The 27,556-nt window shown below is 42.3% G+C and overlaps 1 protein-coding gene and 1 pseudogene across 1 annotated transcript in view; one reads left to right on the top strand and one right to left on the bottom strand.

Moving 5' to 3' along the window:
• Window positions 1–262: 262 nt before the first annotated feature.
• Window positions 263–27,556, bottom strand: part of SUGT1 (SGT1 homolog, MIS12 kinetochore complex assembly cochaperone) — a 152,799-nt gene continuing 125,505 nt past the window's right edge. The window contains exons 12-14 of the mRNA XM_040341330.1: window positions 10,941–11,028; window positions 3,177–3,358; window positions 263–709 (exon numbers count right to left, since the gene is read on the bottom strand). Coding sequence (XP_040197264.1) covers window positions 608–709; window positions 3,177–3,358; window positions 10,941–11,028 — 372 coding nt within the window. The 3' untranslated portion in view covers window positions 263–607. The remainder of the gene's footprint in view (window positions 710–3,176; window positions 3,359–10,940; window positions 11,029–27,556) is intronic.
• On the top strand, window positions 26,252–26,401 carry LOC120929857 (annotated as a pseudogene).

The following is a 27,556-nucleotide window of genomic DNA, read 5'->3' as shown; positions in this document are numbered from 1 at the left end:
AGTCGCCTTTTCTTTTCCTCATTACTTCTCAATCTGTACTGAGTTTACACCTGTACAAATCAATTTGCTTTATTTGGTGACAAACCTATAAATGATATGCAGTGTATAACTCCCGCAGTTCAATTGCTTATTTCCAGTAATGTCAGACAGCCATCAGTATTTTAGACTTGCTATGCAAATCAAACATGACATCAAGTTCCCCCGTTAGTATATAAATAAAGTACTAGATCACACATTTGCACAAATGCGGCCTAACAACCAATATGGAAAAAAAAGAAAAAACAAGTGATAGTTTATTGGAAAAAGTATACAGCATTTGTATTTTACTCTTCATAAAAGGGCAATCAGTAAGGTCACCATGAAAGGATTACATCAATCTATCAGAAGTGATGTCATTTACCACCCCAATTACTAATAAAATAGCTTGATAGGCAATAAAAATGTGAGTTCATATTCCCATGCTGGCTCACTTCCGTAAATCAGTATTAATGGAAAAGGTAGACTTGGGACTTAATCCTTAACATTTTACAGAAGCCACAAACACAAAAACTGTGTTTATGTGATGTTCTGGAGTAGATCTCATTCTGAGTGTATGCCTGGGAGAAGATTAGAATTTCTTCCATTCCATGTCTTCTGGAGGATTCACATCAACTTTCCTTTTACCCACATCCATCCAGTTTGTGCTTAGGACTGTGCCACCAGACTCCATCTGTAAAACCGAGAAATATTGTCAGCAGACATGGCAAAGCTGAAAAAACATGGAGGCCACTCATGCGCTTGTCAGTGGCTGGGGGGGGGGGGCGCAATGAGAAAGCCATGTCCAATATGGTTACTCTACCTCAGTGCCAGGCTCAGTCAGACTTCTGTACCAGGCCTCTGACAGGTACAAGAATCTGAGGAATTTCAGTACAGCGACCCGACAGGTAGGTACTGTATATGAAAAACCTCTCAGCAGATCATATGAGAATCTGTTTTATACAGTAAGTTTTATAAAAATTTCTCTGACTGATGCAACAAGTTCCTGTCATGTCACCTGAATAGCAGCAAAACAGTTTTCTCAGCAAGTTCAAAATAGGAATTGAAGCCGGGCTGCCTTATGTATCAATAATTGCATTACCAGGAAAGTAACGCATGCATTGTGAATAATCGTTGCACTTTATTCAAAAGATGCTTTTTTTTTTACTTCCTATATTTTAGACCTCTAACTTCACATTGCTAAAATTGAAGTTCTTTTAAATGTTATTAATCACATTTGATTTTCATTTAATAGAGCTAGCAGGATTTTCTTGCACAAAAAGATTATGTTAATTTCCTTTCTTGCATCAGTCATTTTTTCAATCCTGAAGCTGATGCAGTTGCAGTCCTGGGAAAAGCAGTATTTCAATAACAAAAATTCATTTCAATCCATTTTATGAGCCCGACACATAATTTTACATGATTTTGTTTTTAATGAAATAGATTGCTACCAATGGATTTAACAGTAAAGAAGAAAAATTAAACAGAAGGGAGGCCATAAAAATAGATCCATAAATTTACAACCAGTATAGTAAACCTAACTGGGTTATATTAAAGAACGGACGCTGGTAAAGTTTGTGGGGAAATAAATGCTCCCTCTCCGTAAATGGACAAGTAGCCATGAATGTAAATAGGACAGCTGTCACTTTAGTTACAAAAAAAACCTTCCATGTAGTCTTCACCTTTAGACTAAAATGTTCACTCAATAAGCACTTTATTAGGTACACCTTGCTAGTACCGATTTGGACCCCCTTTTGCCTTCAGATCTACCCTAATTCTTCATGGCATAGATTCAACAAGGTGTTTAAAACATTCCTCAGAGATTTTGGTCCATATTGACATGTAGCATCACGCAGTTGCTGCAGATTTGTCAGCTGCACAACCATGACATAAATCCCCTATTCTGCCACATCCCAAAGGTGCTCTATTGGGTTGAGATCTGGTGACTGTGGAGGCCATTGGAGTACAGTCAACGAATTTTCATGTTCAAGAAACCAGTGGTAAGGTGATTTGAGCTTTGTGACAAGTAGGAGCCATCAGAAGACGGGTACACTGTAGTCATAAAGGGATGGACATGGTCAGCAACAATATTCAGGTAGGTTGTGGCGAAAACAATGCTAAATTGGTACTAAGGGGCCCAAAGTGTGCCAAGAAAATATCCCCCACACCATTACACCACCACCAGCCTGAACCATTGTTATAAGGCAGGATGGATCCATGCAAATTCTGACCCTACTATCTGAATGTCGCAGCTGAAAATTAAGACTCATCAGAACAGGCAACATTTTTCCAATCTTCTATTGTCCAATTTCGTTAAACCTGTGCAAATTGTAGCCTCAGTTTTCTGTTGTTAGCTGACAGGAGTGGCACCCAGTGTAATCTTCTACTGCTGTAGCTCATCTGCTTCAAGGTTTGAGGTGTTGTGCCTTTAGAGATGGTATTCTGCATACCTTGGTTGTAACCAGTGGTTATTTGAGTTACTGTTGCCTATCTTTTTGAACCAGTCTGCCCATTCTCCTCTGACCTCCAATATCAACAAAGCATTTTCTTCCACACAACTGCCGCTCACTGAATATTTTCTCTTTTTTGGACCATTCTCTGGTTGTGCGTGAAAATCCTCCTCCTCCAGTGCCATCTCTACCATCCCATGTCCTCCTCCTCCAGTCCCATCCCCCTTCTTATGTCCTCCTTTTACCAGTTTCATCTCCCCCATCCCACGTTGTCCTTATTCTGGGCCTCCCCAATCACACGTCCTCCTCCATTCCATGTCCTTCTCTTTCATCCCATGTCATGCTCCTCCAATCCCATTCCCCCCTTCCAGTCTCATCTCCACTATCAAACGTCCTTATCCCGGGCCTCCCCAATCATGTCCTCCTCCTCCTCCATAAAGAAGGTCGCCGGCAACTTCAGAATTAAATAATTACAGTCTTGTATTGCTACATATAGGCAAGTAAAAACAGCTAACATGTTTCGGCACAAAGTGCTGTGATCAAGGCTTTGTCCCGAAACATGCAAGCTGTTTTTACTTACCTATATGTAGCAATAAATTGATTCTGGAGTTGCCAGTTACCTTCTTTTGGATAAAATATAAATTCTGGTCAACAATTTTGGTTAAAATTCAGTATAGTTGGTCAACGTGTGCAGATGCTTTTTATACTTACAAATGATTTGTTCATGGCACGCTTTACTTCATCATTGCCATCTGAATAAATCTGCTGGAATAAGTTGTTAAGTGCAGCATCTCCCTCCAGTTTTTCCTTTTTCTCTTCCTCTCCGATTTCACCAACCAACTTATCCCAGTTTTTGGTATAGTGAGATGATGATGGGTATTTGTGCAAGGAGTCTGGGAACATAAGACAACCGACAGATCAGAACATTGCACTGCTCTTATATAGCAAGCAGATGATATTAAAACAAATTGCTAATGTAATTTTTTTGATTATTCGACTATTTATATCAAGCACCAATATGTTGTTTTTGTAAAAGTTAACTTTTCAGGCAATTTTCAGATATCAAGATGTAAGGGTACATGATGTTCTAAAATTCTGTAATGCATAATACAGTATATGCACCCTGATAAATACAAATAAAAGCTATAGTCTTGATCAGCCTTTCTCAACTAGGATTCCTTCAGGAGGTTGCTAGGGGTTCCTTGAGCAATGAGCACTTTGTGACTCCCAGGTAAATGAACACTGAACCAATGATCATTTTACCTATTTGTAAGAGGAAATTATTCCCAATGAACACAAAATGTAAGGAGAACTCTTCCCAGTGATCATCACACTAATGTCCTGTGAGCTGTAGATGCAGTTATTATTGGCAGGTATTCCCTGAGACTGTAAATTTATTTCAAGGGTTTCAAAAGGTTGAGAAAGGCTGGTCTAGACCACGGGATGTCAAACAGTCCAACTGGGCAACAAAACAAATGAATGCCAACAGGCCACATTAAAAAGGGTCAAGGAAGAGGGTTGATAACTCAGAGGGCAGCATAAGCACCTTATGCTAGAAACTGGCATCAGATGGAGCCCGAATAACCGAATGAAACTTACAGTGACACCAATTTAACAGCTTGCCGACCAGGCCAAAGACGAAAGACGGCTACAGCACGGTCGGATAACTCTGGGAGAGCATACTATAATGTCCTCCCAGAATCACGCTCCCGCACCGCCCATGGGGCACCGTCGGGTCTCCCAGAACTGGCGTGTCACAATCGGGGTAAAGTGCCAATGACAGCAGCCCTTTACCACATCATCACTGTCCGATGACAGAGTGATCGCGTGTAAACAAGTCAGTTTGGCTCCACCCCTCTCCTCACGCAGATCGATACAGCGTGTGAGGATAGGAGGGAGCAAGTGCAGCAGCGACGTGGGCTGTATCTGAAGTGCCGCCAGTGCTGATCTTTGCCCATCCCTGGCTTATCCATCCACATTCATGCTCCATAGCCCCAGCTCATCCATCCACATTCATGCTCCATAGCCCTGGCTCATCCATCCACATTCATGCTCCATAGCCCTGGCCCATCCATCCACATTCATGCTCCATAGCCCCGGCTCATCCACCCACATTCATGCTCCATAGCCCCGGCTCATCCATCCACATTCATGCTCCATTGGCCCCGGCTCATCCATCCACATTCATGCTCCATAGCCCCCGGCACATCCATCCACATTCATGCTCCATAGCCCCCGGCTCATCCATCCACATTCATGCTCCATCCCTGGCTCATCCATCCCCATTCGTGCCACATCAGTGCTCCTCCGTGCCACATTAAGTGCTCATCAAATGACACATCCATGGCACTACGGTGCCCATCAATGCCTCACAAAAGTGTAATAGGTAGTTGAATTAGATTTCAACTATATGTCCCTAAAAACACCTGATGGTGCTCCTTGCATGTTGTGGCCAGGCTGTGTAAAAGTCTAACATATGTGGGTATCGCCATACTCCGGCGGATTAGCAGAATACATTTTGGGGCGTAATTTTTGTACATGCTATGCGTTAGAAATATCTTATATATGGGGAAAAAAAAAAACCTGTGGGAAAAAAATTACATATTCAAAAGACTCATTATGCCTTATAGAATATACGTTGGTGTTTACTTTCCAAAAAGGGGGTAATTTTTTTGCCGTTTCCATTGTCTTGGTGCTCCAGAACCTTCAAAAGTGTAAGAGGTAGTCTAGAAATTATATTTGTAATTTATGTTCCTAGAATGCCTCATGGTGCTCCTTGCGTGTTGGGCCTCTGTATGAGGCCAGGCTGTGTAAAAGTCTCACACATGCGTTATCACCATAATCAGGAGTAGTAGAATGTATTTTAGGGTATAATTTGTGGTATGCATATGCTGCATGGGAGAAATAACTGAAGTGCCGCCAGTGCTGATCTGTGCCCATCTCTGGCTCATCCATGCTCCATCCCTGGCTCATCCATTCACGCTCCATAGCCCTGGCTCATCCATCCACATTAATGCTCCATAGCCCTGGCTCATCCATCCACATTCATGCTCCATGGCCCTGGCTCATCCATGCACATTCATGCTCCATAGCCCTGGCTCATCCATCCACATTCATGCTCCATAGCCCTGGCTCATCCATCCACATTCATGCTCCATAGCCCTGGCTCATCCATCCACATCCATGCTCCATAGCCCTGGCTCTTCCATCCACATTCATGCTCCATAGCCCTGGCTCTTCCATCCACATTCATGCTCCATATCCCTGGCTCATCCATCCACATTCGTGCTTCATAGCCCTGGCTCATCCATCCACATTCATGCTCGATGGCCTCGGCTCAGCCATCCACATTCATGCTCCATAGCCCAGTAGTAGAATGTATTTTAGGGTATAATTTGTGGTATGCATATGCTGCGTGAGAGAAATAACCGAAGTGCCACCAGTGCTGATCTGTGCCCATCCCTGGCTCATCCATCCACATTCATTCTCCATCCCTGGCTCATCTATCCACACATTCATGCTCCATAGCCCTGGCTCATCCATCCACATTCATGCTCCATAGCCCCGGCTCAATTCTGGATTACAGACGTGAAAGTGATGCCCTGTACCTTAGATTTAGGGAAAGGGGCTATTCCCATAAGCAACTTAGAAGGGCCAAATGCAGAGCAGCCACCCATGATGGCAGGAACCTGTTGACTAATACTGTTAAAGAAGATACCTTAGAACCAGGCCCGGTAAGGATCATTACACAATGGGACACTGCGAGGAAGATCCTAAATAAGCATTGGGATGTACGAATACCCCGGTTATAGCCAAAATAGTTGGACCAACCCTTTTGATGGTGGCTAAAAGAGCCAAAAATCTGGGGGATATGTTGGTGCACTAAGAATTCACGAGGATAGAAAGTACCTGGCTGTCGGATTACCCAAGAAGGGCATGTTCCCATGTGGACATTGACAAGTGTGCCCCTATGTGGACAGGTCAGATACTCTCTATGACTCTAAAAATGAACAAAGCTACCAAATTTGGGATCTTATTAATTGTGCCACACCCAGAATTGTCTACATGTTAACTTGTCCATGTAAGAAGATTTATAGTGGCAAGACAAAATGGCAATTAAGAGTACGGGGCTGGGGAAACATATGAGGGAAATCAAAGAGAAAAACTCTGAGAAACCCCTAGCTAAACATTTCACTCGCTTTCATGACAGTAACTTAGCCGGAATGAAAGTGAAAGGCATTTATTCACTTAATCTTCCTCTGCAGCAGCGCTTTGCCGGCGGTATAGCCGCGGTGCCCATTTCAATGGCCAGGAGCGGAGCGGTATACACACCGCTCCTTCACCGCTCCAAAGATGCTGCTAGCAGGATGGTAAAAAAGAAGTCCTGCTAGCGCACCGCTCCAGTGTGAAAGCCCTTGGGGGTTTCACACTGGAGAGACAGCAGCGGCTCTTTCAGGGTGCTGTGTAGGCGCTTTTTTAGCATTATAGCGCCTGCAAAGCGCCCTAGTGTGTAAGGGGTCTTCTACTTACCTGCTCTGTGCAATGGTTTTGTACAGAGCTGCCCTGATTCTACTCTTCTGGAGTCCCCTGCCGACATTTCGGGCTCCTCCTGCCTTCAGAGTGCCCCAAAAGCAAGCTGCAAAGTATAGTATAGAGTGCCCCTATAGCAAAGTAAAAAAAAAAAAAACTTCTGCCTTTAGAACCACTCACTTCCTGCCCAGGACTACATGTCCCATGAGGCATTGCTCCTCACACATTTACAAGTTCTCAGGCACTTACTAACAAGTATGAATGGTGTACTGAGCTGTATGTGTGCTGCACTGTATTTCCTGATATGTAAACAAATAATGCATTCTGCATGCAGTCGAACTAATCAGGTGGAAGATTAATCGATTATGCAAATAATTGACAACTATTTGCATAATCGATTAGTTGACGATTAATTGATTAGTTGTTTTGACCCTACTTCCTCCCATGACCTAGTCCCTTGTAATGGGACAGTATCAAGGACACCTCCCTAGTCTTACAGGCTGGCATCTTTGACGATTACTTTCAAAGTCATTGGGAAAAAAGTATTTACCTGACTCCAGCGCCAAATTGGAAATCCACCACGCCAGGGACAGTCTGGCATTGAAGATCAAGTGCATTGGGCATTTCAAAAAAGGAGTCATTTTCCCCCATGCAGCCAGAAAGTCTGGAGTAAGACTGAGCGTATGCTACTGCCTTAAATATGTTATTAAGTTATGCAAAAGGAGGGGTGACTCATGGACCGAAGCATCTGAACATGCAAACGGAAGAGCTGGAGCTCGTCTTGGGCTGTAATCATGACTAGACTAAGATATTTCAAGCAGGGGGTCTGATCCAGGGCCGATTTCTGGAATTTGAGGATCCATTTGAGTCTCTGCAGAGTCTGCATTGTCCCCTGGACAGTGGCTGACAGAACATGGACTGTTCTTTTATAGGGAAATCATCCAGATATCCCATTATGGAGAGTAAAACAGCCAAGACAGGTGCTAGCAACTTATTGAAAACCAAAAAGGTGTAGTGATCAGGGCAACAAACTGGAAATGTTGTCTTACCACAGCAAAACCAGGTTGCAGTGATATGGTGAGAAAATGGGGATGTGCATGTAGGCACCCTTGATGGCCAGAAGTATCTCCTGTAAAGAGGCAATGGCTGATCTAGCAGATTCCATTCAATGTAAAACATCTGTTGAAAGATCTATAATAGGGTGAATGCCTCCTTATGCCTTGGGGAACAGTTAACAGGTTCGAATAGGACCCCAGGAAGCTTTCCTCAATAGGGAAGGGGGCAATGATCCTCCTTCATGAGAGGAGCTGCTGGATAACAGTGTAAAGATCCTGCCGCTTTTGCAGAGCATGTCAAATTTAAAAGCATGAAGCAGGGTTGAGGCCGAGATCGAAACCACCACACTGAATTCTCTGGACCTCTTGGGACCAGATGTCTGAAAAAGGTGACAGATATCCTCCCACTCTGCCAACTGGGGACATCCCCTCGTTGTAATGAGGGCTTGTTCTTGGACTTGTCAAAACACCAAAAGATTATGGTGGGGCTGACTAAGTTATGTCCCTTGTGATGATTTTTTTGTGATTTTGGCTGCATTTAGGCTTGAACTCTGTAAGGCTATCAAAGTATGTGCAATTAAGCAGAACCAATGAGACTAAAAAGAAGGCAAACCCACCTACTGATATTTTCTGTCCAAATCTGTGGCTATTTCACTTAAATGTGAAAACCCCATTAACAATAATGCAAACACAGCATGTAGAGCAAACATTATAATTGCAGAATGTTTTCATTCGAAACGCGTCGGTTTATCCGCCCCATTTTGCCATCAGTCTTCTGGTGATGGTATTCCATGACGGACAGTATCTATGTCACATTTCTAATCCATTCTTATCATATATTCTTCATTTATTTTGCATTGTCAATTTTGTAATATATTTATATTCTATAATAAATTTATATATTTTTTGTAAATTTTTGAGTTTACCATTTGTTGCCTTTAAAATCTCAATCCTTTGAGGTTTTTCAAATTTTTTAATAATTGCAAAATTTTTGTGTACTTTAAAAAAGCAATTTTAGGTTTTCATCTCTGATTGGATGAGAATGTACTCTGAATGGTGAAGGGGCAGAGTTTAAAGTTAAATATAATTCCTGGAGTTCAGCTTTAAAATAATGAAAGCGGATATCCTTGCACATACCTACAGCAACTTTAAAAATTCTCTGCCATTCTCAAATGCCAACCGAATTGGGTGAACAGAGTTTTCTCATTATGCTAAGGCTTTATTGACCTGGCCTCCCTCCATGCATTCCTACTGATCAGTAATACAGTCCAACGTAGCCATAGGGTAATAGGCATTTGAGGGTTTGGGCTTAATTGCAAGCTGCAACACAACCCTTTGCCACATCAGAAAAGGCCAGCATACATGTAATCAGAGTATACAGAAAGTTGCTGCAGTTGTTCAGGGACCTCTGGGTGCTCCACTTCATATCTGACAGAGACTTTTAATTTTATTTTCTAAAGTATAACTTCTCTTGTCAATAAACACCAAAGGCAGCAACAAATAGACATTGAGCTGCCATGCTAACTACAATCAGACAAAAGCAGGCCTAGGCTAAACAGCAGCTGTGTCCCACACAGTTTGAAGGATAAACACTCCTGAGCAGGGTTTGACAAATATGCTTGGAATCTAGGAGCCAGCTAAAAAAACTTAGGAGCCAGAAAACGCACCCCGTCCCGACGAGCTTGTCCGCAGAAGCGAACACATACGTGAGCAGCGCCTGCATTTGTAAACGGTGTTCAAATCACACATATGAGGTATCGCCGCGATTGGTAGAGCGAGGGCAATAATTCTAGCCCTAGACCTCCTCTGTAACTCAAAACATGCAACCTGTAGATTTTTTTAAACGTCGCCTATGAAGATTTTAAAGGGTAAAAGTTTGTCGGCATTCCACGAGCGGACGCATTATCTTTCATAATATAAAAAAAAAAATGGGGATAACTTTACTGTTGTCTTATTTTTTTAATTAAAAAAAGTGTAATTGTTTCCCAAAAAAGTGCGCTTGCAAGACCGCTGCCCAAATACGGCGTGACAGAAAGTATTGCAACAATCGCCATTTTATTCTCTAGGGTGTTGGGATAAAAAATATATATAATGTTTGGGGGTTCTAATTAGAGGGAAGAAGATGGCAGTGAAAAATGACATTAGAATTGCTGTTTAACTTGTAATGCTTAACTTGTAATACCAACGACCACCACCAGATGGCGCCAGCTCACACAAGGAAGAGCTGGGGACTTCACAAAAAAAAAAAAAAAATTTTTGGCCACCTTCCAAGCCAAGTCGCCAGGATGCTATTTCTAGTCGCCATCTTGACCTGGCGACTGGGATTTGTCGAGCCCTGCTCCTGAATATAGTATCACTTATCACGCTTTGGGTGAGTGGCAATGGAATTTTCTACATTAGTTAATTTTTGTAGGAGGAACACCCGCACCCCGCCATCTACCTTTATGGCTGTGGGTGGCGGGCACTCTTTATGTTCTTTTGTTATTATGTTCCACTTATCTGCATGTATCTCTTTGTATGTATTTCTTTTTCTATAGAACCTATGGCAGCGTCTAACTAATACACCCTGAAGAAGACCGCTACTTTTAAAAGGTCGAAACGCGTAGGGGTGTTTTTCGCCCATAGTATTTGTATATTTCACAGTACTGTTATGCTATGTCTGTACTTGTTCCATCTTGTGTTTTTATTTGCCATGTATGACTTATGTTTTCACTAAGCTCATATCTTGAGTCCCTACTGTTTGGGGCTTTTTTCGAACATTATATTTAAATAAATTTATACTTTATTTTTTGGTACGTTTTCATTCTTTGCTGCAGCACAAAGCCCCTAGGGGTAATTTTCTCTTTTCTCATAGTATCACTTTAAAACACTGTGGAAATATTGCACATACCTGGTGTAAAATGTTTTACACGATGTTCTGGTTGACCCTCCAGTTTATCCCATCGAATAGCTTCTGCCTTCTTCAATTTTATCTCAATCTAAAAAACACAAAAAAGTACACAAAAGTATTACAGTATTCCTTTAAATAAGTGAGGTGCATATATAAAAATTAGAGGAAAGGGATAGGGGTTGTACCAGGAAGAACTATTTAGAAGATTGCATTACTCGGCTGTATTAGAAAATCTGAACTGTTCCGTTATCTTCAGATCAAAAACTTTTTTTACACCATATATCCAAGAGGAATTTTTGGACGAGACTTGATCTTGATTTGAAGACATATGTAAACGTGATCCATATACAAAAAGAACCGATTTCGACTCTACGCCCAACTCATTGCTAAATCTGATGCTAATCCACCTACCTATGCAGCTAAATAGGAGGCTAACCTTAGGCTTAAGCAGGATACAACTGATTGGAACAAACCTGGGATGCAACAAAATCATCCTCGCAAAACACTGTTGTATTAGCAACAAATTATAAAATACTCGCACATTGGTACTTGGTCCCTCCCGGGATTGCAAAATATGCCCCCAGCTACCCCGCGTCCTGTTAGGCCGGGTACACACGAACAAACATGTACGGTGAAACCGGTCCGTCGGACCGTTTTCACCGTACATGCCTGCCAGAGGGTTTTGTACGATGGGTGTACACACCATCGTACAGAAGTCCGCGCGTAAACAATACGCGGGGCGTGTCCGCGTCGTCGCCGCGACGATGACGCGGAGACGTGGGCGGGCCTGCCATTTAAAGGCTTCCACGCATGCGTCGAAGTCATTCGACGCATGCGAGGGACGGCGGGCGCCTGGACATGTACGGTAGGTCTGTACTGACGACCGTACATGTCCGAGCGGGCAGGATTCCAGCGGACGGTTTTAAAACACGTCCAGGAATATTTGCCCGCTGGGAAAAGGCCCGGCGGGCAAATGTTTGCTGGAATTCGGCCCGCTCGCGCCTACACACGACCGAACATGTATGCTGAAACTGGCCCGCGGACCAGTTTCAGCATACATGTTTGGTCGTGTGTACGGGGCCTTACTCCCATATGCCCCCAGCTACCCCGCACCGCTACTAGGTCACATTCTCATATTTAGTGGGACTGCCCGGTAGATAAAACAATTTAAGGAAATAGTCCATATACTTTCCATCTTGTTTCTTGTTTCCATCTTGTTTGAGGAATCCATCTCTCCTGATCCCTCCGTCGCACTTCTAAATTTAAAACTGGCTAACCTCACCTTATCCCACTTTAAACTCCTTCTACAAATCACAACAGCCACGAAACAGACCAACGCCAAAGCTCGGAAATCACTGACGCTAATATTGGCTGAAACCAAAACACAGAGTTAACCAAGCTATGATCCATGCCAAAATAGAAGCCATCACTCATAGCAAAATCTGTAAATTCAAGAAAACCTGGCATCCCAATTTTGATGAATCCTTATTGATGCCTTGGTATCATACAATTATACTTACACTTCTTATATGTGGGTCTGGTGCTTAAAGTTGCATCCTAACCGGGGACTATTACTACTCCTGTACATATTCTTTTTACTTTATACTTATTTGTGTTCTTATTCTTCTTACTTCTCATTTTCCCCCTGTTTCCTTAAATTTTCTCCCTTGCCTTTCTCCAAAACACCCGGTCATGTGAGTCACGTATTGTTTGGGAGCCACGTCGCACGATCGTGCAATTGTCAGTTAAATCGACGCAGTGCCGAAAAAAGGGGCAAGGTCCTTAACCTGCATAATGGTCCAGGTCTTAACCGGTTAAAGAGAACACAAGTTGGGGAGCAGCTATTAATTCTGTTACTGTGACATAAATAGGAGTAACTATTTGGGCTGCCCATTGAGAGAACCATAAGTGGATGGATGAGCGAGTCTGTTTTCCCAGTGGAGAGTGGATATCGTTATTGCTGTTTTTTATTTGCTCTGTGGTAAGAGTCAGTGTTACCCGTTGGTGGAGGTCTCCTGTCTGTCTGTTATCACGACGCTGTGGATATATTCAACACTTTGGGACTTTTCTCTACTATCATATTTGGGACTGTGTTTTTATACTCATTCAGCATTTTGTTTGAGTACATTTTCCCTCTTTTTCACCAATTATTGTGTGGACCACATCTATAGACTTTATCTGTTATGATTATTTTGGTTCATGTTTTTTAGATTTGCACATAACCACTCACTGGGTATTTTTTATATATGCAATTTTCAATCATTTAGCGCAACTCCTTTTTTTGTAATTATTTTTATAATCAATTAGTTGGCCGATTGTTGTTTTATTAAATCAGATAAAAATGTATGGTGTGCAATTTAAATATGTAAAGTTAAAATAAATATTCTTGAATATTTATATGCAATGGTAAATATAAATATCCAGCTATATACATCCATACACACAAACACACTTATAGAGGTTAAATCTGGCAAATATCAGATTGAGATTTTTATAAAAAAATAAATAAAAAAAAAGTAAAATTACCCAATGCCGTTTTGCAGAATTGCAGACAGGAATGTAATATATTATGTATGACATACTTGCTTGTTATACGCAGGTAGCTTGATATAAGCTACCTGCACCTGCTTTCACTAAGACATACAGTACAGACCAAAAGTTTGGGCACACCTTCTCATTCAAAGAGTTTTCTTTATTTTCATGACTATGAAAATTGTAGATTCACACTGAAGGCATCAAAACTATGAATTAACACATGTGGAATTATACATAACAAAAAAGTGTGAAACAACTGAAAATATATTTCATATTCTAGGTTCTTCAAAGTAGCCACCTTTTGCAGCAGACACATCTCTAGAACTGTTAAGAGGAGGCTGTGTGAATCAGGCCTTCATGGTAGAATATCTGCTAGGAAACCACTGCTAAAGAAAGGCAACAAGCAGAAGAGACTTGTTTGGGCTAAAGAACACAAGCAATGGACATTAGACCAGTGGAAATCTGTGCTTTGGTCTGATGAGTCCAAACTTGAGATCTTTGGTTCCAACCCCCGTGTCTTTGTGCGACACAGAAAAGGTGAACGGATGGACTCTACATGCCTGGTACCCACCGTGAAGCATGGAGGAGGAGGTGTGATGGTGTGGGGGTGCTTTGCTGGTGACACTGTTGGGGATTTATTCAAAATTGAAGGCATACTGAACCAGCATGGCTACCACAGCATCTTGAAGCGGCATGCTATTCCATCCGGTTTGTGTTTAGTTGGACCATCATTTATTTTTCAACAGGACAATGACCCCAAACACACCTCCAGGCTGTGTAAGGGCTATTTGACCAAGAAGGAGAGTGATGGGGTGCTGCGCCAGGTGACTACCTCTTGAAGCTCATCAAGAGAATGCCAAGAGTGTGCCAAGCAGTAATCAATGCAAAAGGTGGCTACTTTTAAGAACCTAGAATATGAAATATATTTTCAGTTGTTTCACACTTTTTTGTTATGTATAATTACACGTGTTAATTCATAGTTTTGAAGCCTTCAGTGTGAATCTACAATTTTCATAGTCATGGAAATAAAGAAAACTCTTTGAATAAGGTGTGTCCAAACTTTTGGTCTGTACTGTAAGTAGTAGTAGTAGTAGTAGTAGCGGCATGTATTTTGTATCACCCATCACGATTGGGTTAAAAAACAAGAATTGGTCTCTACTAAAGGGGTTAAATTTATACTGTGAAACAGTAAGAGAAAGAAAGACCGATATATGCTATATTACCAAAAGTATTGGGACACCTGTCTTTACATGACCGTGAACTTTAATGGCACCCCAGTCTTCATCCATAGGGTTCAATATTGAGTTGACCCACCCCTTGCAGCTGTAACAGCTTAAACTCTTCCGGGAAGGTTGTCCACAAGGTTTATGGGAATGCTTGACCATTCTTCCAGAAGCGCATTTGTGAGGTCAGGCACTGATGTTGGACAAGTAGGCCTGGCTCCCAGTCTCCTCATTCCAAAGGTGCTCTATCAGGTTGAGGCTAGGACTCTGTGTAGGCCAGTCAAGGCCCCGCACCGCAAACTCGCTTATCCATGTCTTTATGGACCAGTCGACAGTATCCTTGTACGGTGTGGGGAGTCTGAGACACATATTGGCTCTTTCAGATTATTATTATAATGACAATGTGATAAAAAGTGTTTGAAATCTTTGCAAATGTATTAAAAATAAAAAAAGGAAAAAAAATCCCATATATACAACTATACACATGCCTTGCCCAATACTTTGTTTGAGCACCTTTGGCACCAATTACAGCCTCAAGTCTTTTTAAATATGTACTGTATAGTGAAAGAAAGGCCGGATGGCCGCACTCCTGTAAAATCACCTTTATTAATCCATACAGCAAGATGGGGTTAACAGATATAGCACAGCTAGCACATTTCACACGTTTCCTGGTGCTTAGCTGAAATAGTAAGCTGAAACACAGATTATATATACATTACATACCCACATACATACATATACACACACACACACACACAATCTGTACAAAGCTTACTTTGATTTCAACACCAATTGTATTAGAGCCATTTGTATATGCCAGTGTATAGTTAGGTCCATATATACAGTTGTGTTAAAAAGCATACCCTGGCAGAAATTGTAGCATTAAAATTGAACATATGACTGATCATGCAAAAAAACGGTCTTATTTAAGGATAGTGATCACATGAAGCCATTTATTATCACATAGATTTTTGGATCATAACAGAAATCCCCCAAATGGCCCTGATCAAAAGTTTACATACCCTGGGATGTTTAGCCTTGGTACAGACACAGAAGGTGTCACACACACACAGGTTAAAATTACCATTAAAGGTTAATTTCCCACATTTGTGGCTTTTTGAATCACAATTGTGTCTGAATATAAATAGTCAATGAGTTTGTTAGCTCTCATTTGGATTCCCCAAGTAGACTAGACATGGAGCCATGAGGAGGTAGAAAAGAACACAGTCAAAAGACCTGCGTAACAAAGAAAGAACTTTACAAAGATGGAAAAGTATATAAGCCTTAATATGCCAATCAGTACTGTTTAATCCCTTATTAAGGGACTCTTGATACCAAGCCAAGGTCAGGTAGACCAAGATTGCAGCCACAACTGGCGGAAGAATTGCTCAGGATACAAAGAAAAACCCACAGGTAACCTCAGCAAAAATACAGGCTGCTCTCAAAAAGGTGGTGTGGTTGTTTTTAAAGGCGCACAATTCAACAATACTTGAACAAAAAAGAGCTGCATGGTTGAGCTGCCAGAAGGAAGCCTTTACTGTGCCAAAGCTCACTTTTCTTGCCAGCTGTTTAGACATTAATGGCTGTGTTGCCTTATTTTGAGGGGACGGCAAATGTACACTCACTACTTTACATTGTAGCAAAGTGTAATTTCCTCAGTGTTGTCACATGAAAAGAGATAATAAAATATTTACAAAATAGTGAGGATGTACTCGCTTTTGTGAAATACTGTGTACATACACAGATCTTAATAGTAAGATATGCAGGGTATTTTAACTGGAAGACATTAAGCTACATGAAGAGGAGGGGGGGGGGGGTATACAGTGGAACCTCAGATTGCGAGTAACGCGGTTAACGAGCGTTTCGCAATACAAGCACTGTTTTTTTAAAAATCCTAACTCAGTTTGCGAGTGTTGTCTCGCAAAACGAGACGGATTTGGTGTGCAGTACCGCATTTGGCCTGGGCAGGAGGTGGTTAAACAAGCCGCTAGTAAGCTTTAATAAGGTTTCCAGCATTGTTGAAGCTTTCTGAAGTCTGCTTATTGTGGTGTTTTTGTTAAAGGAGTTGTAAAGAAAAACATATAGCATTGTTTGCTGAAATGACCGTTTACAGGGTATAGAGACATAATAGTTAACCGATTCCTTTTAAAAACGATTACAAATAGATAAAAATCAATCATATAATGTACCTGCAGTCTCTTGTTTCGTATTTGCATCTAGTTTCGTTTTTGCATGTTATTTCCTGCCTCTGTGCTATACAGAGCATACAGAGCCATAGAGCAGTGATGGTTTGGAAAACGAAACTAGAAACTAGACACACAGTAATCACACCTCCTTGATTAGTGACCACAGAGAGAAAGCTCCCAGCACTGTGGTTATCAGGAAACAGACAACCAGGAAGTGTGGAGATCAGAGAAGAATTACAGCAACTTGAGAGCAAAAACGAACAATGAGGACATGAAAACAGCACTGCATTAAGGTAAAGGAAGCTATTAAGATAAGAAAAAAAAAATTCCTTTACAAACCCTTTAATGTGTTAAACATCTCTAAAATGAGTGAAATGGTGCTTTATAGAAAGCTGTCTAAAACTTGCAGAGTGCTTTTAAAAAAGCTCGCTCTATGCAATTGTTCTTGCGCAATCCAAAGCCTGTGGTGTACAAGGCCTAAGTCTGTAAATTGTACCCATAGATTTTTACATGGGCAGATCACCGAACCCTTCTCAGGAAGTTTCCAATGCTACTTTTTGTTTCTCATTCATTGAGAGACACAGCCTTGCCTATCTCGTGCACAGTTGTACAGGGTCATCTCCTTCGCTAAAACAGCTTACTCTGATTTAACTGCTATGGAGGCTGCCTCATCTCCTGGCTGGAAGGACAGTTTAGCATCCTCTAGTTATTTTCTCCCTAACCCTTATTGTGCCATTGCCCACCTCTTTTATTCATTGGATTTCAGTCATATAAACACAGTATCACATGTGGACATTACCACAGCTTCCTGTTTTCAGGAAGGTATGTTCAGCATCCTGCCAGCACCTCCCACCAGTCATGAACTGGCTGCAGTGCATAAATAACAGACCTCCATACCTTGTTTTAGACATTAACCACTTTAGCCCCGGGCCTGTTTTTCAGAGTCGGTGTTTACGAGACAAAACCATTTTTTTTTGCTAGAAAATTACTTAAAACCCCCAAACATTATATATTTTTTTTTCCAACACCCTAGAGAATAAAATGGAAGTCATTGCAATACTTTTTGTCACACCGTATTTGCGCAGCGGTCTTACAAGCGCACTTTTTTTGAAAAAAAATCACTTTTTTAAATGAAAAAATAAGACAACAATAAATTTGGCCCAATTTTTTTATATATTGTGAAAGATAATGTTACGCCGAGTAAAATGATACCCAACATGTCACGCTTAAAAATTGCGCCCGCTCGTGGCATGGCGTCAAACTTTTACTTTTAAAAATCTTGATAGGCGACGTTTAAAAAATTCTACAGGTTGCATTTTTTGAGTTACAGAGTAGGCCTAAGGCTAAAATGAATGCTCTCGCTCTAACGATCGCGGCGATACCTCACTTGTGTGGTTTGAATACCGTTTTCATATGTCGGTGCTACTCGCGTATACGTTCGCTTCTACGCGCGAGCTCGACGGGGCGCTTTAAAAAAATTTTTTTTTGCTTTTCGCATTTATTTTTATTTATTTTAGAATTTTTAACACTGAAAAAAAAAAATTATCACTTTTATTCCTATTACAAGGAATGTAAACATCCCTTGTAATAGAAAAAAGCATGACAGGTCCTCTTAAATATGAGATCTGGGGTCAAAAAGACCTCAGATCTCATATTTGGGCTTAAATGCAAAAAAAAAAAAAAAATTTGGAAATGTAATTTTTTCAAATGACAAAAAAAAAAAATGTTTCTTTAAGACGCTGGGCGGGACTGACGTTTTGACGTCACTTCCGCCCAGCGGAGCTATGGGGACGGGCGAAGGAAATTTTTCCTTCAGTCTCGTCCCCGCTCACCAGCCGGATGGTCGCGATCTCCTCCGCCGCTACCGACGGCTACGGTAAGCGGCGGAGGGCGCGGGAGAGCGGCGGGGGCCCTCTCCCGCCACCGATAACGGCGTTCTTGCGGCGAATCCGCCGCGGAGACCGCCATTATCGTTAACACGGCCGCCCACAGAAGAGATGAATACAGCAGCTGCTGCCGTTACCGAGATATTCATCTCTAAAGTGAGGACGTATAACGACGGTGGGCGGTCGGCAAGTAGTTAATGGGTGTAATGAAAAGAGGATTTAATAATTTCATTAGCATGTTGATGGGGTAGGTAGGAACCAGGAAGGCAAAATACAAGCAGATTAAATATCACCTATAAAAAGTGTATGTTACCCTAAAATGTTTTTATTTTTTTTATTTTTTTAAGTGCGTGTTCACATGTGTGTGTTTTATAAATCGTAGTCTCTATCATTTTCATGTACTTTTTCCATCCAAAGTACCCGTTGATCCTGTCAGTCACATTTTCTTCATTGTTCTAAACTGACCACACAAAGTACAGAAGCTGATCTGTGTTAGTGTGGTCTGCTTTCATTTTTTGGCCATTCAAAGATACAGGACACACTGCGGACCCACCCCTGACCAATCAGTCTATCTCTAGCACACACCCCTTCCCAGTCAAAGCCTGCCTCTAAAACATGCGCCCTGCTCAAAAACAGCTTACTTCAGGCTGAACAGACTATGGAATACAGGCACAGTGTCCTGTAACCCCTCCTTGGCTCCCGCGGCTGCCAAAGCCAGTTACCCAATCAGGGGAGAGATGGAGCATGGTAGACTGGCAGCTCCGTGTCTGATTGGACACACAGAGCTGCAGCTTTGCTGCCCCCATAGCAAGGGAGGTGCCCTGAAGGGGCCAGGAGCAGCGAAAAGGGACCCGAGAAGAGGAGGATCTTGGCTGCTCTATGCAAAATCCACTGCACAGAGCAGGTAAATATAACATGTTTATTATTTACAAAAAAACAAGCCTTTACAAATCACTTTAAGACTATTTTCACAGCAAAGCACTTTCACTGACATGCATGTTTGACACTTTACATTTTATAATGTCAAAAAGCAAGTCAACAAAAACGTAGACTTGCAGGACCTTTTCCCAATGCACTCTAACGCAGAAGATTGAACGAGCCCTGTTGAAAACATATTTTCTCTTTGAAATGCAAAGAAATAAATTACGTGTCCAATGTGAACATCCCTAAGGGCGAGAGCAGCATTATAACAAACAGCATCCTGATGTAAGGATTCCATGCTGCAATCATGAGAGTGGGTAAGGTAGTATGCATACATTACAATGCTTTACTCTGTATCCGAGTTTAACTAGTCACAGGGCTCACAGGTTTTCTGTTGTCAGCACTGAGCAAATCTGGTATGTTGAGAAGCAAAAATGAACTTGAGTGTACGTGATAACCAAGACTGCATCACCTTTTCTCATTTTATTATGTACATTTGATAAATTGTCAGTTTAGGATTCCAATAAAATCAGCTCTTGTTAAAAGGATATTAAAAAACACAAAAGTTGTGCAGAAATAAATAAGGTGTGCACAGTCGCTCCTTCTTACAAACATTTAGTATAACTAGTTTCCTGTACATGCAAAGAATTGTGAAAGGCGTATTGCTGCTTATGACCACTATGCCCCAGTGAGCCCTACAGGCCCTGGAACAAGCAGACTATTGTGAACAGCAGTACTGACACCAGCACCCAGAAAGAACCAGTGTGAACTGAATTTTTCCCTTATAAAAGCAAACATATCCCCATCCACTCGGCTGCAGGTAATCTTTAGCAGTTCCAGCATTTCAGTGCAGCTTGAATATCATTACAGAAACGGTGTGTATGTGCCACACATTCACATGGGAATTCCTGCGTAAATAAAGACATCACCTTCACTCGGTCTGCAATTTGTCTAGAAATTGCAATTCCAAACCTCTACTAGTTTCAACAAGAAACAATTTTTTCACTGTAAATCTTCATTACTGTAGCAAATCAAAATGGCTTACATTACAGAAAGGGTAAAGTTCATTAACTAGCAAAAAGACTTGCCCTAGAAATGAATCTTTAGATCTGCTATATCCCATTTAACTCCTACATTACACTGTATCTCATCATAAGTTGAATGTCAGGAAATAGCCACTCATTAACCACTTCAATACCAGGCACCTTTGTCCCTTCCTGCCTGCGACAATTTTCAGCTTTCAGCGCGGTCGCACTTTGAATGACAATTGCGTGGTCATGCAACACTGTACCCAAACTACATTTTTATAATTTTCTTCCCACAAATAGAGCTTTTGGTGGTACTTGATTACCACTGGGGTTTTTATTTTTTGCTAAACAAACGAAAAAGACCGACATTTTTGAAAAAAAACGTTTTTTATTTCGTTTTGGTTATATCATTTTGTTTTCTCCTTCACAGACGGGCACAGATAAGGCAGCACTGATGGGCACTGGATGAGTTGGCACTGCTAAGGTGGCACTGATGGGTATAATTGATGGGCACTGATAGGCGGCACTGATGGGCGGCTGTGATGGGCACTGGTGGCACTAATGGGCAGCACTGGTAAGGTACTGATGAGGTTTTGACAGGTGTAACTGTAGGGCACTGATTGGCAATGTGATGGGCACTGACTGGCACTGTGTTAGGCACTGATAGGCGATCCTGAGGGGGCACTGTCTGGGTACCTTTTTGGCACATCTGATGGGGCTGTGCTGATAATCAATGTGTGGATTATCAGCACAGACTCCCCTTCTGACAGGGAGAGCCACCAATCGTCTCTCCCTGTCCGTTTGAACAAAGGAATGCAGTTTACTGGCACTTCCTGGTTCACGCAATGATCAGCTGTTATTGGTCACAGCTGATCATGTGGGTAAGAAGCCTCTGCCTCTGACAGAGGCTTCTCATCACAACTGATAATATATCACGATCAAAAGCCCAAAGAGAAAACTTGCCCAATTACTGTATTACACGGTGTCCTTGGCTCCTGTAGTTCACAACCCAATTCACTTTGACAGAGAAGCTCTCCTTTCAAACTACATTTGCCAAGGTTCCATGTAGCTGCAGCATAGTCAATCTAGTCCTTTCTGTTTTCAACTAGTATGCCGAGGTGAGACCACATGGTGAGTGAGAAAGAGGGAAGAAATCAAGCCAGAGAAGGATGTGGCAATGCCTGTGTACCGAGTGCAGCCGCGCCAGCTTCCCTGCACAAGGCTAAATGTAATAAAAGTCGCAAATTGTATTAAACAGTTTTTTTGAGTTAACTGTCACACTTTTCATATTTTACATTTTGGTTTTTACATGGCGCCTATTTTTTTAATCAAAATACATTACAAATTAGAGGTATAAAGTGTTTATATAGCTTGATTGTTTACAGTATATTGCTTTTTAAGGAAAACTGAGGCCAGAATCTTGCAGGTCTGGTTCACAGTGTGATTTCAGGTGCGACTTGAGTCACACAGAATCGCATCACAATGGAAATCACATTGTTTTCAATGGTGCCTATTCACATCAATGCAGTACGCCACAATTTTGGAAAGGGGTCCTATGCTACATTGATATGATTTCAGTGCGTTTTTGGCACCATAGAGTAAAATCCAAAACACAAGAGGCCGCGCTACACAGTCACACTGATAAAATCGGATTAAATCGCAGCGGCAGTAGTGTGAATGAATATGAATGATCATTTTGAGTTGAAAACATGCTCCTCACAGAACAGATTAATAAGCAGCGGGACTGGCTCCTGCTGTGGTCAACAAAATTGAGAGACAAGAGAGCAGGGCGAGATGCCTATGGACACAGGCAAAGCAGCTCAGGATTGAGATCGTAGGCAAGCCACAATAGGAAGCAGCTTCTTATGGTGGTAGACCAAGCAGAGTGAAGCCCTTCAACAAGTTTCTCTATGCAAAACCATTGCAGAGAACAAGTAAGCATATCATGTGCATTATTAAAAGACATTGTTTTTTACATTCACTTCATCTCGTCAGGACAATAACAATGTCTTGGCAAAACATAACATTTTCTGTAGAGGCAGAAAAACACACCAGAATTCTTTCCAGATAAGGTACTAGGCAGACAAGGAAAATAATTGGTTAAGCCAACTTTAGCAGAATTATTAGGCCAATAAAAATAAAAAAATAAATGTTGGTTAACCTTATTCACTTATTGTCTAAAACGATGGATTGCATGTAATCCTTTCGCAACCTTTTCATGCAACTAGAAGGCACTTTCAAACAATTAATTTCTATAAAACACTAAAGAGTCATAGGACGAATTAAAGGGATTTGATGAGCTTAATCTAGTTTTATTGCGACAAAACTAAGACAAAGGCAGAGGTGAGAATGTCTCCCTACCCAAAAATGCTGTGTGCTTTGGGTCATTGTCAAGTTGGAAGTTAAACCTTCCTCCCATTGACTACTTTCTGGCAGTAGATTTTCCTCAAGAATTTGATGGTATTTTGCCCCATCCATTTTTTCTCTATCCTGACAAGTGCTCCAGTCCCTGCTGCAGAGACACTTTCCCATAACAGGATGTTACGACCACCATGCCTTACTGTAGGAATGGTGTTATTTGGATGGTGAGCTGTATTGTATTTATGCTGGACATACTGTTTGGCGTTAAGGCCAAATAATTCAAATTTTTGTGTCATCTGACCATAACACCTTTTGTGTCTTGCGAGCTCAGAATTTTTAAAAGGTGCCTTTTGGCAAAGATCGGTCATGACTGCTTGTGGCCCTTTTGGAGGAGTGGCTTGTTTCCTGCAGCCCTCTCATACAAACCACATTTTTGGAGAATTTGTGATATTGTGGTCACATGCACACAATGACCACTCTACCATAAATTCCTGCAACTGCTTCGGAATTGCTGTAGGCCTCTTGATAGCCTCTCTGGCCAGTTTCCTCCTGGCCCTTTCATCCAGTTTGGAGAAACGTCCTGATCAAGGGAGGATCTGTGTTGTACCAAATACCTACCACTTAACAATAGACCTCCCTGTGCTTCTAGGCATAGATAAACCCTATGAAATAATTTTGTATCCATCTCCTGACTTGTGCCTTTCCACAACTTTATCCCGGAGATCTCCTGGATAAAGTTGTGGACAGGCATAAGTCAGGAGATGGATACAAAATAAATTATTGATTCATTTTTCCTGACATGTTGGTGTCATATCTTTTACTTGGATGTTATAAGTTGCACTTCGTAAATACAGCTTTTTCAATACCCACTGTATATATAGCTGAGACAATCTAAAATATTGAAAGCTCAGTGGCCTTCTCTTGGAGCTTCAACTTGCCAACACGGATACCCACCAATTTGACCTCAGTTACCTAGATACCACATTATTATTATGCCCCATACAGACGGTCGTTTTTTGTGATGAAAAAAAATGACGTTTTTGAAAACGTCATTTAAAATGATAGTGTGTGGGGAAAATGTCGTTTTATGTCTTCAGAAAAACGACCAAAAAAAAATTCGAACATGCTCGAATTTTTTGTGTCGTTTTTCAAAATGTCATTTTTTGTGTCAATGAAAATGATAGTGTGTGGGCAAAACGACGTTTTTGAACCCGCACATGCCCAGAAGCAAGTTTTGAGACGGGAGGTAAAACTACCATTCATAATGGAGTAAGCACATTCATCACGCTTTAACAGACAAAAAAGCACGAATCATCTTTTACTAACAAGTAACCAGCTAAAAGCAGCCTCAAGGCGAATAGAACTTCCCCTTTAGAGTGCCGTCACTTTGTTCATCATTTTTCAAAATGATGGTGTGTATGCTACATCGTTTTTGAAAATGAAGTTTCAAAAATGTCGTTTTTTTTCATCACTTCAAACGTCATTTTTTTTTCATCACAAAAAACGACCGTCTGTATGGGGCATAATACAGGATTTATATAGCGCTAACAGTTTACGCAGCGCTTTACAATATAAAAAGGGAGACAATACAGTTATAATAAAATACAAGAGTATTAGGAGCCCCCTTTTCAGAAGAACTTACAATCTAATATATTATCTTATGGCATACAGGAAAAATGGGCATCATTTGGATCAAGGTAAAGTTAATTTTCCTCCCCTATCTTACTTATGCAAGTTCATAAGGAGAATTGCAGAGATTTAAAAATGATCCAAGTTTCTCCTTTGGGAGACCAACCCTTTCAAGCCACATTCTCCAAGGCCTGCCAGCTCATGCATTTCACATAGAGGCTGCAGAGGTTCAGTGTAGAGGTAGGCCAATATATCTGCCGATATTTGGCCATTTTTGATAAAATCGGCATCGGCCGATTATTATCAAAATTAGGCCGATATTTTACACTGACTGCCGTTCCTCCTCCCTTCTCCACACTGAGAGGCTCTGGCACCATCAAGCGCCGCACTGAGTGTGAAACTGACAAGTAAAAGAGAGGAGAGATAGAGGAGCGGTCAGCTTGATGTCGGGGGTGGGCGGGACCCCACAGCTATATTACACCAGCCAATGGGATGGTATCTGGGCGGGCTGCTACGTTTATGTGGCCCCACTACCTTTCTAAAGCAGCCCAATCATTGGCTGGTGTAATTTAGCTGCTGGGTCCCGCCCACCCCCGACATCGAGCTGATAGCTCCTTTCTCTCCTTTGTTAGTTTCACACAGTTACACTCGGCTTAGTGTGAAACTTGCCAGTGCCACCACTAATCAGTGCCAGCCAGTGTCACCCGCCACTGCCAGCCATTGTCATCCGCCAGTGCCTAACAGTGCTACCGCCAATCAGTGCCACCTGCCAGTGCCAACCAGTTCCAATTGCCAGTACCACTGCCAATCAGTGCCACCTGTCCCAAACTAGTGCCATCTGTCAGTTCCAAACCAGTGCCACCTGCCAATGCCAACCAGTGCCAATCAGTGCCACCTGCCAGTGCCATCTGTCAGTTCCAAACCAGTGCCCCCTGCCAGTTCAAAACCAGTGCCACCTGTACTGAGGACATCAAGAGTGTGCTAGAGTGACAAGAGTAAGCAGGAGGGAGTGGAGTGGGTGAGTTTTTTTTTTTTTTAAATCAGCCTAAAATATCGCATACAAAAAATCAGCATCATATATCAGCCATCGGCCGCCCCAATTTAGAAATATCGGCATCGGCCAGAGAAAAACCCATATCGGTCTACCTCTAGTTCAATGTCTGTAAAAAGGACTGACAATCTACCTTTGCCCTACTCCAGGCCCTAAAAAGACTAACCAGCACAAATCACCAGGGCCCCATGCATAACAAACCACACCCGCTTAGGAAATATATTTGCTTCAGAAAGAATTGCAAGAACGCAAAGAGCTTTTAAAGAAATTTGGGGTCTGATTCAAATATTGTGGGCATTGTTGAAATACAATTGCCCACTCTCAACGGGTGTAACCAGATTCCAACCAATAGAGATGAGATCACTCCTCCTGCAGCTGCCTCTCACCAAGCTTGCTGTCTCTTACGCATGGCTGCCCCGGGGCAATGCGATTGTACCCTGGCAAGCTGTATATCTATATGCACAGATTCTAGAGCACAATAAAATGTTACCATACTTACCTGGCAGGGGAGACACCATGATCATGAAGGTGGTTCTCCCAGGGCGAGGCACGGCTATTGCACACTCTAGGCCGTGGTTGTCTTTCCTGCCGCTTCTCGGCCTTTTGGCTGGGACTGGGTGTGGTATCTGTCCTCATCAGTTGTCAGCGGAGCGCTGAAGCACCTCCTACATGGGGAGGGTGGATGCAATCCAATGACGTCATTGCACCTGGAAGGATGGTTTCAGCAGGGACTACGCTGTGCTGCCCGACAGAATACTGGGAGCCGGCCCATGGTTGAGTCTGAGCCATCTGGAAGGGTGCTCCTGGTGAGGATGGGTGCTGCGCTTGGTCTTGGTCTTTTTGCCGAGTTCTAGTCTGGCCTTCTGGCTGGCTGGTGTAAGTGCTATCTCTGTCAGCGATCCGGTAGGAGGAGCTGGTAATGCCCTGTGGTAGGACGGGGCAGAACCATGCAAATCCGCTGGGTTGGCTGGCAGGGGTGGAGGGCTGCACTGGCCGGTCGGGGGGTCGGATATGGAACGAAAAGCCTATGGTGCATGTGCCCCTGGAGTGGCAGTCCAGGGGTATCTGAAAATCACTGTGTGTGAGGGACACTTTGATTTAAGATACCACGGTCACTGCACCAGATACACGCTTTTTTTAGCACCTGCCTCCTGGGCCGGGCCTTTTGGCTAGGACCGGAGGAATTTTTTTATTCCTGGCCGGAGGGCCTGGTCATTGTTTCACCACAATGTCCACTTCTTTCACTCTCCTCTCCACTATCCCTTCCCCCACTTTATTTTATTTAAGCCTGTGTTTGTCACTTTTTTGTCTTTTTTTGTTGTGCACGTTTTGTCACTGTGTGATTAGTAGGGTGCGGGTCCTCGGGCCAGCCCTGAACGTCTTGGGAGTGGGTGGACATGGCCTTCTGGCTTAGTTCGCCTGCTCTCATGGGGTCTCCCTTCGGGGGAGCCCCACCTAGTACTGGGAGGGTTCTGTTTCGGCAGTCCCTCCGAGGAAGTTGGGTCCGTGTCGGCTTCGGTTGCTCGGACCACAGTACCTCAGTCCCCGTCTGGAGCCTAACGCCCCGGGGGATCAGGGTTTGGGTCCCTCTTCACAGGAGGACCACTTGACGTTGCACCCGTCTGCACGTTTTTGTGAACACTCTTTATGTGTGTGCACATTTTTTCTGCACCGGGTGGAGTTTTTTGGGTGTGTTCACACGCCATAGGCTTTTCAAAAAAAAAAAAAAAACAATAAAATGTTAGTGTTATAAGGTATTTTTAATAAAACAGAAAGACACTAGGATGGTGTATTTA

The sequence above is a fragment of the Rana temporaria genome, chromosome 2, assembly GCF_905171775.1.
Source record: "Rana temporaria chromosome 2, aRanTem1.1, whole genome shotgun sequence".
NCBI lineage: Eukaryota > Metazoa > Chordata > Amphibia > Anura > Ranidae > Rana > Rana temporaria.
Note: the sequence above shows the minus strand (reverse complement) of the source record. Positions and strands in the feature narration are given on the sequence as shown.